General features: G+C 38.3%; 1 protein-coding gene across 3 annotated transcripts in view; it reads right to left on the bottom strand.

The window, feature by feature from the left end:
* heatr1 (HEAT repeat containing 1) overlaps positions 1-17,238 on the bottom strand; it is a 216,473-nt gene that overhangs the window by 87,448 nt on the left and 111,787 nt on the right. For all 3 annotated transcript variants that reach the window (XR_007894235.1, XR_007894236.1, XM_051666734.1), the window contains exon 36: positions 3,859-4,160. Coding sequence is in view for 1 of the 3 variants with exons in the window: in XM_051666734.1 (XP_051522694.1) it covers positions 3,859-4,160 (302 nt within the window). In the remaining 2 variants the exon portion in view is untranslated. The remainder of the gene's footprint in view (positions 1-3,858; positions 4,161-17,238) is intronic.

The raw sequence follows: 17,238 nt of genomic DNA, 5'->3' as shown, positions 1-17,238 counted from the left end.
TGTGATTTTTGGAGCTTCAAATGTCTGGTCACCATTCTCCTGCACCGTATGGACCAACAGAGCTGAGATATTCTTCTAAAAATCTAAGTTTCTGTTCTGCAGAAGAAGAAAAGTCCTACATATGTGGGATGGCAAGAGGGTGAGTAAATGATGAGAGAATATCCATTTTTGGGTAAACTATCCCTTTAACATTTTTAATCGAAACAGTGGATTCCTATAAAGCCTATTCACACCTGGAGTGAAAATGCACGCGCAGACAAAGTGAGTTTTTTGTTTTATGGTGAGTGTCCATTTTTTTCTTTGCCAAGCAATGTAATGCCCTGATCAATAAAATGTGAGTTTTGAAATCACATGTCAGGAGCCATTGCAGTTACCAAAACTAGCGTAACTGGTGCCACTAAAGCACAGAAAGCTGCTTTTACCACCAACATTAAATGGTGAAGTAACTCAAGGAAGAAATTCTGAACAAGCAGTGAGGATGTGCATTTCATTTGCAAAAAATACCTTAAAAAAAACAAAAAAACAATTCCTCAGATGGGTTCTTTTAACATGTAAATTATACTGCTGCATCGCTGCCTTACATCACCTTTAATATTGTCTTCATAAGGCATTCCATAATGCTGCCTTTTTTGCTTTTGCATTTAATCTACGAGTTCTTCTATATCTGCTGGCCAACGTGTCCGGGAATGATAAAGTTTGCCGGACAAATAAAAAAAAATATTTTAGTTTATAAATAAATAAATATAAAAACATTAGGTTATATCATATAATTTCTCACCTTGGCTAATTTCCTTGGCTCTTTATTTTCTCATAGCACAAAAGTGTTTTGCTGCCAAAGTGAAGTTAAATGAGTCCAGTGTTTCTTTATAACTTGAGATTCACATAAGCCTGGTGTCCTTCTCTCCAGAAGACGGCCATGCAAGGCTGTTATAATATGATTCTGAAATTAGCAGCTTCTCACTACAGGCACATGAAACGGGAAAGCAGGCTGCTTTTGCCAGTGTGCGTGATATAACCCGGTGTAATCGCGGATTAAGACTCCGCAAGCTTCTGTAAAGTTTAAACCTCCATGGCAGCGAAGCGCACTGTGCATTTGTGGCATCAACTAAAGGGGTTGCTAACACATCGTGTTAAAATTTTCACCAGACATTGTGTCCCACAATGTTTCAATTTGTCAGACATTGAAACAATTAAATGGTCAAAAACCGGTAATTACCGGTTAACGGAAACCCTGATACATATATCGTAAAGCCAGAGGTCAGGTTCCTCTCAACTTATTTGGCTCCACTAACTAATATTGAAAATATTTTTTTCCTTGCCACGGTCACCTTTAGCTTGCACACTTGGGGCTTTAAGATTAAGGCATGATTTTGTATAAAGTAACTTTGAAACTATGTGTTTTGTGAAAACTGAGAAGTGCTATTCAAATTAAAATGACTTGAAAGAAGCCAAACTCATTTTTCTCAAGAAAACATGAAAATTGTGAGTTTTTCTCATAAACAAAATAAATGCAGTGCTGTTGTTTAAGTGACTTTATAATAGAGCTCTGCTTTTTGTTGCCAATGTCAGACACTGTTGTGTCACTTAAGATTTTAAATACAATTATTTCAAATCCTTGAATAAGTTTAAGCAAAACAAATTTGTGGGTGCTGTTTTTTTAAAATAATCATAACGTATCGTGAGGCTTCTACATCATATTGTGAAATTTGTGTGTCATTACATGCCTAATATACACATATACACACACATACATATATAAAAATAATAATTTTAATAAAGATAAGCTCGGTACCAATAATCAGATCAATTTATATGTAATTATCCACAAAATTGCTAAATGTTATTTAGCACAGTGGATAAGAATCAGGATTCAACTGGAGCTAAAATTAGTAGGAAAACCCTTCAGTAATATGGATGAAAAATTGGAGGGCACAGGTTAAATATTCAAGTGGTATCAGATCCCTCAATTTTGTGCCACCCTATTATGGTTGGAGTCTTATCTCTGATCCACTGCATCAAGATATTTTTCCTAGCTTCAAAAGTTAAAATATTCTACTTTTTTTTTTTTCACTTGAAGTAATTAAAGCTCTATCAGGAAGACCAGGGGTCTGTGTCCAGCTTTTTGCCAAAAATATTATTAATTTCATGAATTATCTTGGTCCAATATATTTGCAACGTACGGCATGACCAAAAGCAGTGTGTGAGTACATACCTGTGTTTCACACTTAGTACATAGATGTAAAGAGGACTTAAAAGCATGTCTATGTTTTGGAGAAATATGCATCCAATGTATAATTTTAAACTGTATAGCTTTGGTACTATTACAGACCGGATTTAGCTATGGATTTTTTATATGGATTTAAAATTTTTCCAAATCTCATCCCACTCTTCATCACCTATGATAATTGAAATTACACTCTTGGAACCCAGTGTAATATTTGCCATTAATTTTCCAATATGAACACTATAAAACAGACATATTGACAATTTTCATTGTGTCAAAAATAACAGTTGTTCTGTAGAAGATATGTTTAAGTCATTAATAAGTGTTGTTTCATAATATAATTCCTAATTTGTAAGAATCGAAAAAAGTTCTAACAAACGAAACTGCTCAGTCAGTTCTTCAAATGTCATTAAAGACATCCGATAACCGTTTAATACCTTTTGGAATCCAAGATTTAAAACCTGCATCAGACATACCTGGTGTGAGAGTAGAAGTTATACTAGCTCTTCCAACAAAATGGCAAATGACTCTCCATGCTTTAAGTGTATTTACCATTATAGGATTATCACAACACTCTACTACTGCCTTGATTCTTTTTAAAGAATAAAAGATAGACAAGTTTTGATGATTGGGATTTGTTTTATTTTTTGTGTTGTATACAGGCTCTTGGAGCGTTTAGATGTCGTCGTGTCACTGCTGCAGCTTAGCGGGAGATGCGTTTTAATTTTTCCATCGGATCGCTAGAGAATTCGTTTGCTTGTCTTTCGTACTGTGATCTCATGGCTGTTTACTATTCTTCTCATTTGTGATGGGCAAAGGGCAGACCAGCTGAAAGGTCCTTTGCGCCACCTACCATACCGGGGTAAAATTGCTTGTCGATTAGCGCCACATATTGTAAAGGCGTGAATGCTCTAACAGCGATCATTGGCCTCGCTTTTAATGAAAAAGGGCCATTCATCTGCGATTCGTTTCACATTATCGCGTCTGGTGTGCAAAGGCATTAATGCTGTTCCCTAGTTCACAATGTTGTGATATTATGAAAACAAATATAGCAATGGTGTTGGTCCATTAAACATTGGGACACTGATGACTTAATTACCTGCAGCATGATTACAAGGTTGTGCAGTACAAACACATCTGGCATTTAATATTTGGTGTTAATCAACAACACCGAATCTCAACAAACATCGTGCATTTTTCTGGTAGGTATTAAAAAGTGCTATTATGAAAGAAAATTAACAAATAAAATAAAAATAAAAAGTGGTGCCTTTTTAATCTTCTTCTAACCACTCCAGTACTTAAAAGTCTGTAGGATTGTTTTAATTTCACATAATGGAAGATAATTACAAATGTATTTTAAAGACAGAAAAATAATAGTAGCAATAGAAACAGTAGCAGCTGTCCTCTAACGACTTCAGACTTCAAATGACATGATGAAATTTCCAGTAAGAGAAAAATAAAATAAAAAATGTATGATGCATTTTTGGAATTTTTTAGTGAATGAACGTTTCAGTGCACTGGAATGTTTTGGAGAATGGGACAGCCCTAGAAATAGCAGACTTATTCTAGAGTATTTAAATGTCCTGTCCACATTAGTGGAAGAATGCAGAAGTTAAAGAACAATGCAATTCTACCTGTGTAACTGTGGTATAGCGAGGGCCTTCAGTGTGCTGGTCACTTCAGCCAAACACAGCAGGGCACTGCCCATGACGTTCTTCTCCTCATCTTTATTAGCAACCAGCTCAACGGCTTTATTCAGCACCGGAACAAACGCCTCCTGGTGGCTGGAGCTGAAACTGCGGCACAGTAGTTTGAGACTATAAAGCGCTGTCTGTCGATTGATAGCCTGTTCTTCCTCTTCCTGTGCAGTGAACTGACCGTGACCACGACCCACAATGCTCAAGAGGTCATCAATGAGCTCAAGCAGCACAATTACCTGCCAGAAAAATTATACAGTTATGAGCCAAACAAAAAAACTAGGGCTGGGCAATATGCAAGAAATATTTTCACAATATTTAAATATATATATTGCAATATCCAATTATATCGTCACCCCCCCCACCCCGCCCCACTGCTGAGCCCGTTATGTAAACGTATGACTTAAGTGACAAGTACTAAGTAATAAAAATAAATAGGATTAAAAAATATATTACAATAAGAAAACCTCATAAAAAAAAAAAAAAAGAAAAAGAAAAAAAAAGAAGACTAAATCCTTCAAGCAGAACTAGCATCACATTCTTTGCTTTACCCTCATGTCTCCTGCAGCTGAAAGTTCTTGTGTGCGTCAGTAACAAACAATCCCTCGGAACGGGTTTTCAGCTGGCCACATAGTTACTACATTCCACAATGCTTTAACCCCGGAAAAGGCAAATATGCTTGTTTTCTTTTGTAGAAACCTGTAGTAGATGATGTTGCAAAAAAAGGTTCAATATTTGGCTGTACTTTCTCTAATAATAAAATGTCCTTAAAAAACGGTTTTATTTAACCATTGTTTGTGTGTAGGCTTTTCAGGTTAGGCTGTGGATCAAGGGATCTGTGATTATTATTGCATGCACTTCACTTCCATTTTGATTTTGCTTTGAAAAATTTAATTCATTTATTGAAACACGAAAAACTTAAACCAAAGATATTTCTAAATTCAAATTACATTTCAAACTAAACGCAAAAGCAATCGAATATAACCACCTCCCAATCCATCTACGGCAGCAGGTGGAAAATTACCAATACAAATTAATGCCATAAAGACAATTACAAATGTAAATTAAGGCTATAAATCGGTATTTGTTTTTAAACTAATTAATCTGACAGTTCTGTGACTATTCACGATTAATCGGTACATGGTTCATTAAAACAAATTCAAATACAATCAAAATAATTGCAAGCAGCAATATGTGGGACCAAGCCCAAAAATGGCAAAATGTCCTACAATAAGCACTATAAAAAACTTATTGAATATGTGAATATGACATACAGTAGGTACTCAACCAGAATGAGCCTTATCACAGGGATTAACGAAGCAGTAAAACTTGAAATTTTCAGTTTAGTGTAGAGAAAGTGAGTTATTATGATTAAAATAGTTAATTATTTGTATTATATTTTTTACATTTCGATGTGTAAAGGCGATCTAACAATGCAAAATTAATGGCAGCATTTAAGTTATAGCTTAGTTAGCTCATGAACTGGTATATAGAAAAAATGCTAGAATATCAGTCTTTCAATAAATGAAAACTGTTGCTTCATAGATCTTAGTTATTTAATTATCTTCCCGAAAATCAAAGTGAAAACACATTGTGAACATTCATAATTTTATTTGTTAGCCCTACTGAAAAAACAATGCATTTAATTGACAGTGTTGTTGGTAGTGATAGACTACAATAGAGTGGTTAAACTGAAACCCCTCTCATAACCATAATGAAATATACACTATCAGCCACAACATTAAAACCACTGAAAGGTGAAGTGAATAACATTTATTATCTTGTTACAATGGCACCTGTCAAGGGGTGGGATATATTAGGTAACAAGTGAACAGTCAGTTCTTGAATTTCATGTGTTGGAAGCAGGAAAAATGGGCAAGCTTAAGGATCTGAGCGACTTTGACAAGGGCCAATGATGGCTAGACAACTGGGTCAGAGCATCTCCAAAACGGTAGGACATGTGGGGTGTTCCTGGTATGCAGTGGTTAGTACCTACCAAAAGTGGTCCAAGGAAGGACAACCGGTGAACCGACGACAGGGTCATGGGCGCCCAAGGCTCATTGATGCACGTGGGGAGCGAAGGCTAGCCCGTCTGGTCCGATCACACAGAAGAGCTACTGTAGCACAGATTGTTGAAAAACGTAATGCTGGCCATGATAGAAAGGTGTCAGAACACACTGTGCATTGCAACTTGCTGCGTATGGGGCTGCATAGCCGCAGACCAGTCAGAGTGCCCATGCTGACCCCTCTCTACCACCAAAAGTGCTACAATGGGCACGTGAGCGTCAGAACTGGACCATGGAGCAATGGAAGAAGGTGGCCTGGTCTGACGAATCACGTTTTCTTCTAGATCATGTGGACGGCCAGGTGCGTAGTTTACCTTGGGAAGAGATGGCAGCAGGATGCACCATGGGAAGAAGGCAGGCTGGCAGGGCAATGTTCTGTTGGGAAACTTTGGGTCCTGGCATTCACGTGGATGTTAATTTGACACGTACCACCTACCTAAAAATTGTTGCAGACCACGTACACACCTTCATGGCAACGGTATTCTCTGATGGCATTGGCCTCTTTCAGCACTATAATGCACCCTGCCACACTGCAAAAATTGTTCAGGAATGGTTTGAGGAACATGACAGAGTTCAAGGTGTTGACTGGGCCTCCAAATTCCCCAGATCTCAGTCTGATTGAGCATCTATGGGATGTGCTGGACCAAAAAGTCCGACCCATGGAGGACCCACCTCACAACTTACAGGACTGCTGCTAACGTCTTGGTGCCAGATACCACAGGACACCTTCTGAGGTCTTGTGGAGTCCTTGCCTCGATGGGACAGAGCTGTTTTGGCGGCACGAGGGAGACCTACACAATATTAGGCAGGTGGTTTTTATGTTGTGGCTGATCAGTGTATATGTGCTCATTATGTTGTTATTATGTGATATGCCTTCAAAGTTACAGAAGATGGTGTGGAGTAGAGAAAAGCTCAAGTTCTTTGAAAAAACACATGCGGATCAGGCATGTGCAGAGGGGGTGGCTCTAGAGGCTTGAGCCCCTGCCCTTTTGATTAAGTGCCCTTCCAAGCTGCTCCAGGGTGTGCAAATGCCACCCAAAATGAACGCTTGCATACCCAAATGTTTTTATTTTTACGCTTAATAATACAGGTGCATCTCAATAAATTAGAATGTCATGGAAAAGTTCATTTATTTCAGTAATTCAACTCAAATTGTGAAACTCGTGTATTAAATAAATTCAATGCACACAGACTGAAGTAGTTTAAGTCTTTGGTTCTTTTAATTGTGATGATTTTGGCTCACATTTAACAAAAACCCACCAATTCACTATCTCAAAAAATTAGAATATGGTGACATGCCAATCAGCTAATCAACTCAAAACACCTGCAAAGGTTTCCTGAGCCTTCAAAATGGTCTCTCAGTTTGGTTCACTAGGCTACACAATCATGGGGAAGACTGCTGATCTGACAGTTGTCCAGAAGACAATCATTGACACACTTCACAAGGAGGGTAAGCCACAAACATTCATTGCCAAAGAAGCTGGCTGTTCACAGAGTGCTATATCCAAGCATGTTAACAGAAAGTTGAGTGGAAGGAGAAAGTGTTGAAGAAAAAGATGCACAACCAACCGAGAGAACCGCAGCCTTATGATTGTCCAGCAAAATCGATTCAAGAATTTGGATGAACTTCACAAGGAATGGACTGAGGCTGGGGTCAAGGCATCAAGAGCCACCACACACAGACATGTCAAGGAATTTGGCTACAGTTGTCATATTCCTCTTGTTAAGCCACTCCTGAACCACAGACAACGTCAGAGGCATCTTACCTGGGCTAAGGAGAAGAAGAACTGGACTGTTGCCCAGTGTTCCAAAGTCCTCTTTTCAGATGAGAGCAAGTTTTGTATTTCATTTGGAAACCAAGGTCCTAGAGTCTGGAGGAAGGGTGGAGAAGCTCATAGCCCAAGTTGCTTGAAGTCCAGTGTTAAGTTTCCACAGTCTGTGATGATTTGGGGTGCAATGTCATCTGCTGGTGTTGGTCCATTGTGTTTTTTGAAAACCAAAGTCACTGCACCATTTACCAAGAAATTTTGGAGCACTTCATGCTTCCTTCTGCTGACCAGCTTTTTAAAGATGCTGATTTCATTTTCCAGCAGGATTTGGCACCTGCCCACACTGCCAAAAGCACCAAAAGTTGGTTAAATGACCATGGTGTTGGTGTGCTTGACTGGCCAGCAAACTCACCAGACCTGAACCCCATAGAGAATCTATGGGGTATTGTCAAGAGGAAAATGAGAAACAAGAGACCAAAAAATGCAGATGAGCTGAAGGCCACTGTCGAAGAAACCTGGGCTTCCATACCACCACAGCAGTGCCACAAACTGATCACCTCCATGCCACGCCGAATTGAGGCAGTAATTAAAGCAAAAGGAGCCCCTACCAAGTATTGAGTACATATACAGTAAATGAACATACTTTCCAGAAGGCCAACAATTCACTAAAAATGTTTTTTTTTATTGGTCTTATGATGTATTCTAATTTTTTGAGATAGTGAATTGGTGGGTTTTTGTTAAATGTGAGCCAAAATCATCACAATAAAAAGAACCAAAGACTTAAACTACTTCAGTCTGTGTGCATTGAATTTATTTAATACACAAGTTTCACAATTTGAGTTGAATTACTGAAATAAATGAACTTTTCCACGGCATTCTAATTTATTGAGATGCACCTGTAGTATGTAGGGGTGTAAAAATGCATCAGTGTTATGCTGAAACTTTGATGCACTGATTACCGAATTTAATTATCAATCATAATGACTATAATACCCATTGTGTTACAGAGGCCCTCTCAGATTACATGTACACTCTCGAAACAGACTGAGGAAACAAATGCACACTTTAAGAAAGTTTAGTTTGGAATTCTGCCTCATTGTGCAGAATTGCACATCTATGTATGCAAAAAAAGTAAATTTTTGTTCTTTTCTTCCCCAATAACGATATATTATGCATACTGTGGAATATTTGGAGAATACACTTGGAAAGGTAGGCAATAACGTACTGCCCTTTTACTCGTGATCTATTTGTGATCTACAAGCTATTACACTTTTTTTAAAAAGCAGTGAGCCTGCTTGGTTTAAAGATCAGACTTATCTGCCTGTATAGATGATTTAATTCCTATTTCAATTATTGGTTCTGTAAATGTTCCTGTGATATGCAAATCTTTTACACAATCAGCAGTCTTCTTACCGTCTGTTTGTATTAGTTTGCATAAAGTCAGATATGATATTATCCTTTATTCAATTTGGCTCAATGATTAACGTAATGACAGTATTATTTTTTTATTATTATGTACCAAACCTCCCTGTACTCCATAAATACAAAAATGTTCTGAAAAGATTTTCAATCTTCTTACAGTTGTGCATTCTTCTGCTGTTTACACATTAAAAAAAATGTTTTAGCCCCTTTTCTCCCCAATTTGGAATGCCCAATTCCCACTACTTAGTAGGTCCTCGTGGTGGCGTGGTTACTCACCTCAATGTGGGTAGCGGGACAAGTCTCAGTTGCATCCGCTTCTGAGACAGTCAATCCGCGCATCTTATCACGTGGCTCACTGTGCATGACACCGATGAGACTCGCAGCATGTGGAGGCTCATGCTACTCTCCGCGATCCACGCACAACTTACCACACGCCCCATTGAGAGCGAGAACCCTTATTGCGACCACGAGGAGGTTACCCCAAGTGACTCTACCTAGCAACTGGGCCAATTTGGTTGCTTAGGAGACCTGGCTGGAGTCACTCAGCATGCCCTGGATTCGAACTCGCGACTCCAAGTGTGGTAGTCAGCATCAATACTCGCTGAGCTACCCATGCCCCCACACATTCATTTCTTATCCATAATTAAGTTTTTGAATACAGTGAATGTAACCTCAACCCAGTTTTTTTTCCTTTTTTTTTTCAATTTGCCTGTATAATGCCAATTATTCCACCATTTATATTTTCATCTTTAGCATATTTTGGAAAATAATTATGAATACAAAGTCATTTTATCAAATTGCAAGACTAATAATCAAGCCTAATTTTTTGATACATTAACAAGCCTACCTACTCCATTGATAAGTGTCATTAATTTGTTTAGTTAAGCATTAAATGTTAAGAAATAATTATAGTGAAAAATAAATTAGCTTTTGTTCCCAAGATTTTGTTCTCTGTTGATCCACTTTATTTCCAAATGTTCTACAGTTGCTGCTATGTTTGTCTACACAACAAACATGGACGCGAGGGACAGTATTTCGATTTTTAAAATTAATGTCACGGATTACGGAAACACGGATCTGTCCTGAAATCCTCACAGTTTGTCGTAAAATCTATGTTGCCAAAAGAATATTGGAGTGCAAACAGCCACGCTGTGTGGCAGGTGCTATTTACACTTGGGTGCAAATAGTCACTCTGAAAAATAATTAATGTTATCAAGCTTTGTAGCAACATCGGTTAATAGCAAATATTAACTACTAATAAAACACAGCGACAGATAATGAATAACAAAAGTACGTAACCTACAGTTTTGAATAGCATAGCATTTCTGGTTACCTGCAGCATAAAACTCAAATGCATGTATTGAGACAAATATTATACAAATAATGTGGTCACAATACTTCCAGCCTAAGTCATATAATGGAAAATTGCAATTCTTATTAAAATATTTTACAATATTTTGAATTTTTTGGGGGGATTTTCTCCCTTTTTCTCCTCAATCCGCACATCTGATCACGTGGCTTGTTGAGCGCATTACCGCAGAGACCTAGCGCGTGTGGAGGCTTCACGCTATTCTCTGCGGCATCCACGCACAACTCACCACGTGCCCCACCGAGAGCGAGAACCACATTATAGTGACCACGAGGAGGTTAACCTAACGTGTCTTTACCCACCCTAGCAACCGGGCCAAATGTTTGCTTAGGAAGCCTGACTGGATTCACTCAGCATGCCCTGGATTTGAACTTGCGACTCCAGGTGTGGTAGTACTTTACTTGCTGAGCTACCAAGGCCCCCAGTCAACTTGAATTTTATATTATTGACATATTAATAATAATGTTAAGAAATTGTTATAGAAATATACGATTGTATAATAATAATTATCATTATTACTATAATAATTTATTATTATTACCATTTAATAGTAATTTATTTCTTTAATAATTTCTCAACTTACTATGCAGTCCTGGTAAACCCTCAAGCCTTTATTTCGGTGGAAGCTTTTATTTTGAAAACTGAAGGGACGGAAGTTTATGTTGTTTGAAGCCGAGTTGACAACAGCCTTTTAATGCAGTGAAATGCTCTCATCTGCCTTGCTGTCAACAAAAACCCGCTCTCATGGGGTTATTTTAAATGTGTATAGTAAATTGTAACGGCCAAACAGAGGTATGTGAAATTATGCGAACGTGCAATTAAAGTAAATCTGTGGCTCTTTAAATAATGTGCTCAGATATAGTCTCTCATATGTACGCTTCATAGTGCTGCCTTAAACTCCCATTGGGGAGAAAAAGGAAGAACAACAATAAGAATACCTGGCAGAAATGATAAGGGATAAGCCCCGCAACTATTCAGTAAGCACAACACAAAGACCTGTAATACTGGTCTAGGTGGGGACTGAACCCACGACATTTGGAACTAAAGCCCAGAACTCTACACACTGTGCCACTAAGTTGAAAGAGCTCAACCATGGCAAAGAGACATCATGAGTTTACACAAGTATGGGTTATCTTTTGAACTATAGGTGGCACTGTCCAAACTGCTCAGGTAGCCTCAAGACATTGTCTTATATATCTATAATGCATGTCAATTTTCTTTTAAATCCAACAATGCATTCAAAATATTTATATGTTTTAAAAATAAAATTCAATATGGCGGAGAGGCAGTATTGCCAATATAGGAAAAATGTACCCATGGAATACGTATACACCAAACTCATGATTAGGGACATATGGTTCAAAAGTTATGGGCAAAAATTGTCATTACATTTCTTGACCCATAGGTGGCTTTGTCACCAAACTTTACATTTACACTCAGATCATGGTCCTGATGAAGCATACCAAGTTTCATTTCGATAGGACAAGTCTCAAAACAGTATCAAATCCTGTTTCACGCCCACCTCGTTAACTTCACGATGCCGTAACTTTTAAACAAAGGCAAAAATTAAAATTCTGTAGTCATATCTGTGCGGCTTGGCCTGGAGATTATTTTGAGCTATTGTATGGAAAAATCAAAAACAGTTTGAAGGATGTGAAACGTTTAAGCTGTAACTGTCATAATCCAAGATGGTGGCCACTGTGATGGGCAGAGTTTTATTGTAAGGGGTCCATTTTAATCAAGAGGGGAGTAATCAGATGCAAACAAATTTTGTTTTTAGGCCAAACGGTTTAAAAGATATGTACAAAAGAAAAGTGTATTTTTCTAATTAATTTTTTTTATTGATTCATATAGATAGAGAAAAAAAATAAAAACAGATTCAACATTTAACCTCCACTATTACCCCTCCCAATCCCCAAAACCCACCCTGACCCCACATATGATTATAGACACACACAAAAAAACAAAAACAAACAAAAAATAAATCACACACCTTTAAAACTAAACTTCTCTCTCCACTGCCCCTCCCGGAGAGCCCTCCAAAAACGCCAAATAGCTGCCCCATTTCCCATCAAACGAATCCCAATTCCCCAGCCTTCTACATGACGCATCCTCGAAAGCCGCCACCCTCCCCATTTCCGTTCACCATTTTTTAAATGAGGGTGCTCCAGTCGACTTCCATCCCTTTAAAACAATTTGTCTGCCAATCATAACACTGGTTAGGACCCAATTTTTTATGTGATTATCCCTTATATTCAATACCTCCCCATCGCCTAAAATACAGAGTCTGGGGCAAAATGAAATTTGAGTGCCCAATACATCACACAAAAAACTAAATTCTTGGATCTTAACACCACCAAAAAACATGGGTTGTGTCTCCATCTTCTGATTGGCATCGCCAGCAGATGGGTGTGTCTTTAAAACCAAGCCTATACAATCTAGAATGGGTTCAATAGAATCGATGTAAAATCTTGAATCTCAGAACAATAATGGGGAAAGAAGGCAACCCTGTCGGGTGCCCCTATCCAGAGTAAAATAATCTGAAATTAATCCATTCGTTTGTACCGCTGCTACAGGGTGTCTTTAAAGTAATTTAATCCAGCCAATAAAAGTATTCCCGAACCTGTACATTTCCAAAATCTTTATAAGATAACCCCATTCTACCATATCAAACGCATTTTCGGCATCAAGTGAGATGGCAGCGACCGGAGTCTGATCATTCGCCACTGACCACATGATACTGATGAAATGCCTAATGTTATCAGAAGAGCTACGGCACCGAATAAACCCCACCTGATCTATATGTATAAGAGATGTGTCATAACTTAATTGGTTAGCCAAAATTTTTGACAATATTTTAACATCTAGCTGGATCAGGGAAATTGGATGGTAACTCTTAGACTCGCTTGGATCTTTGTCCTTTTTAAGAATCAGACTGATCCGGGCTTGCGCCATGGTTAGCGGAAGCTTTCCATTCTTTAATGATTCCATATTAACTTCTAGCAAAAGTGGAGACAATTCTGTAGCATAAGATCTAAAAAATTCAGCGGCAAAGCCATCTGGCCCCAGAGCCTTGCCTGTAGGCAAGGCCTTAATTACCTCGACAAGCTCCTCCAAGGTTATCTCAGAATCTCAGAATTTTGCTCAGCCATCAGTTTAGGAAGTTCTAATGGTTCCACAAAGTTTCTAATATCCTCATTAGCAGACAAAGACGTGGAACTATAGAGATCAAGAGAGAATGGAAGACAGTCTGTTTTATATATCTAGCCAAAAGCTTTCCTGCTTTGTCCCAACTCAAAGTATGACCGTCTTGCCCTGAATAGCCAAAACTCCACCTTCTGCGACAAAATAATATTATATCTGTATTTCAATTGGGTCAATTCTCTGAGGCCATCAAACGACATTCTGCGCTTCAGCTCTGCCTCAGCACTTTTAATATTCCTTTCCAACTCCACGAGTTCTCATGCTTTGGATTTTTTGGTGAATGAGGCATACTGTATGAACTGGCCCCTAAAAACCACCTTAAGTGCCTCCCAAGCCACGGCCACAGAGGATACTGAGGACCAGTTGGTCTCCATATAAACATTGATTTCAGCCTTTAACATTTGTTGGATTTCAGGATTTTGCAAAAGGGATACATCAACTACATGATTTCCTTTTCTCCATATGTGGCAACACCTCTAAACTCACCAGGGCGTGATCCGAGACTAAAATGTTTCCAATTGAGTAATCAACAACAGACGAAATGAGGGACATACACACACATATACATATATATATATATATATATATATATAAAATCTATTCTAGAATAAATCTTATGGCTTGATGAAATCAAATTTATAGTCCCTGATGAAATTCTCCGCGGATCGCCGAGTCGGAACCCTGTGAGCTCGCTCGATTTCCAGCCTATGGCCTGTTATGTCGAGCAGACTCGGAAAGAGCCCGTCCAGGAATTTCACCATATCCTGACCCTCTTCGGCCTCAGGAATTCCAACAATACGGACATTATTCTGCCGGCTACGGTTCTCCAAGTCCTCCAACTTCTCCCAGACACGCTCCAAATCCACCTTAGTCACTAGCGGATTAGCAGATAAATCCCTCTCCGATGACTCCAGATAATCCATCCGTTTCTCGACATCCCCCACTCTTATAACCATCTCAGTGAATTTAGTCTCCATGGCAGTGATCGATTGACGTATTACAGCAAGATCCTTCAAGTCTTCAGCATTGCCGACATGTTCAACATTTCTCGCACTTCCCCGGGCTCGGGGCCTGCTGCTCGGGTGTGTCAGCTTGAGCACGTAAGTGTCTTTTAATGTCTCCAGAGCCTGAGGATTTTGAATTCGTTGACATACTGTTCTCCTAGAAGAGTTATGGAACAGAGTGTATTGAATCTCACCAGTTTATGACATTAATAGTGTTAAAACTAGCAAAGTGCGCAGAGCTCGCCATTCACACGTCCGAACCTCGCATGGCGTCCAAGTTCCATTTCAGAAGTGTATTTTTCAACTGGTGGTGGCAGTGCTATAGAGATATATTTGTCCTAGAGATCCCGAATTTTGTCTCAAGCCCACCCCTACAATAGTAGGTTTCCCACTCTTTTTCAGAGATAATTTTTCAGTTTTTGGCTTTTATATAAAATCAGCTATTTAATATGAACTATTGAGATCTTAAACATTGACAAATTGATAAACGAATACACACACAGCTTCTTTTGCAAAAACAACAAAACGTTCAATTCTGGTGACTTGAGATGTAACTATTGGCTTAAGTATATCTAAAATATTTCTAAAATACTTTAGACCAAACGTGCTCGTGCTAAATAAGCAAGACGCATAAGAACGGTACACCTGAGCAGAATGCAGGTGTCTCGAGACATGTTTTTAACCACATTTTAACCAGTGTTTTTAATTTTACTAGTGCCCGACCTATTAATAGTACGGCTGATATTATCGATACTATAGTTTGTTAGTGCAGTCAGTAATGTAGCAGATTGAAAGGTAAACATCACAGCATCTTTTTGCAGCTTAGCAGACAACAGTGCGGTGGTGGATTGTGTCTGTTGAGTGTTGAATTCACGCAACGTTGTTACCTAGTTGGTGAGACGCGATGCCGGTCCATTTTTACTCTCCGTGACAACGAGCTTATAGCTTACTAGCTAACCACGTAGCTACTTTCATTGCTTGTCAGCTGAGTGGAAGATAATGTGTAAACATGTATTCACCAAACTATTTTGTTCAGGATTCACAGTTTGGTACCCCCTTCAACCGAACAATTCCAGTTGTTGCATTTATAAAATGTAATATTTAAAAGTCTGGTTTTCCACCGTTGAAAGTTTCCCCTGAACTTGTATAGCAGAATACGGCGTAACACTGCTGCCGCTGTTTTTCTCTCGTCTCGGGCAGGTGTAAATGCTTCTTCTTTTACAACCTGACCCTTATTGACTGGCAGTATTAAAATAGTCAGCATTTGACTGATTCTAAACAGTACTACTGATGTTTATTTAGCTATTTATTGTATTTTTATTTATTCTTTATTTAAATGGTCACCAACTGACTGATACTGAACATACAGTACTGATGTTTAAGCTATTTATTGTATTTTTATTTATTCTTTATTTTCTTAGTGTTCATTTACATAATTTGTTGACAATGTATAATAATAATGTCAAATATTCTTTGATGATAATTTTTTTTTTAAGAAAGCAGCCTTCTGAGTACATTTGCATAGTCATATCGGTGCACAATTGGTGCACAATCCACATAGAAAAGGTCGGTTTTCATTCCAGCTCAAATTTACTGTATCGGCCACGGTAATCTGTGAATCTTCCCCCTCTAAAATTGGTATCGGTCTCAAAAATCCCATATCGGTCGGGCTCTAAATTTTACACGCCATCTAAAAGTGAAGTGCCCCTGTGAGAGATGCTAAAGACACCGCATTGTAGTTGCAGTAGTCAACAACATCCATCTAGCACATGTAGGAAAACAACTGAAAAACTGTGCAGGCAGACAGCTAAACACTTTCAGTGTGAACAGCTCATTCACATGACACAGCCCTAGTTGAGGTTTCTCAAAGTACCTCTCAAAAAAGTATTATTCTGTTTCAGTTGATTGAAGGTAATATCTACTTCATCCAGTGCTCTGTTTGTTTTCAACATCAAGTATCCTGAAACTGTTTTACTGAGTGAGAAACCACACCGAATGATTCAGTGAATGAGCAGCCCGAAAGAATCGAACTAAATCTCAAATCGATTCAGACCACTTTGCAAACACATTTGCTAATTCACTGAATAGATCTGATTCGAAAGAATGATTCAATAATGAATCGGGCATCACTATTTCCAGGGCTCAACACTAAGGATTTTTTCTATTGGCACGGTTGGGCCAGTGATTTAGATTTTTACTTGCCATGCCAAAATTTTCACTGGCCCCACCACAAAAGTAAAAATAGCTGTTTTTACCATCATGACTTTAAATATGTCCGAAGTCAACAATATATATATATATATTACGTCTTTAAGACAATTTCCCCCAAAACTGAATTACATTCATTGTTTACAAGACATGATTTATGCCTTATGTAATGTCATATAAGCTCTTTACAGAAATAAATTCATAATACATCATATTAACCTTAGCTGTCCTGCCATTTACACATTTGTAAAAAAAAGTCTGTGGAGCAGAGGGTG

The sequence above is a fragment of the Myxocyprinus asiaticus genome, chromosome 32, assembly GCF_019703515.2.
Source record: "Myxocyprinus asiaticus isolate MX2 ecotype Aquarium Trade chromosome 32, UBuf_Myxa_2, whole genome shotgun sequence".
Taxonomy (NCBI): Eukaryota; Metazoa; Chordata; class Actinopteri; order Cypriniformes; family Catostomidae; genus Myxocyprinus; species Myxocyprinus asiaticus.
This window is presented reverse-complemented; position numbering and strand designations above follow the sequence as displayed.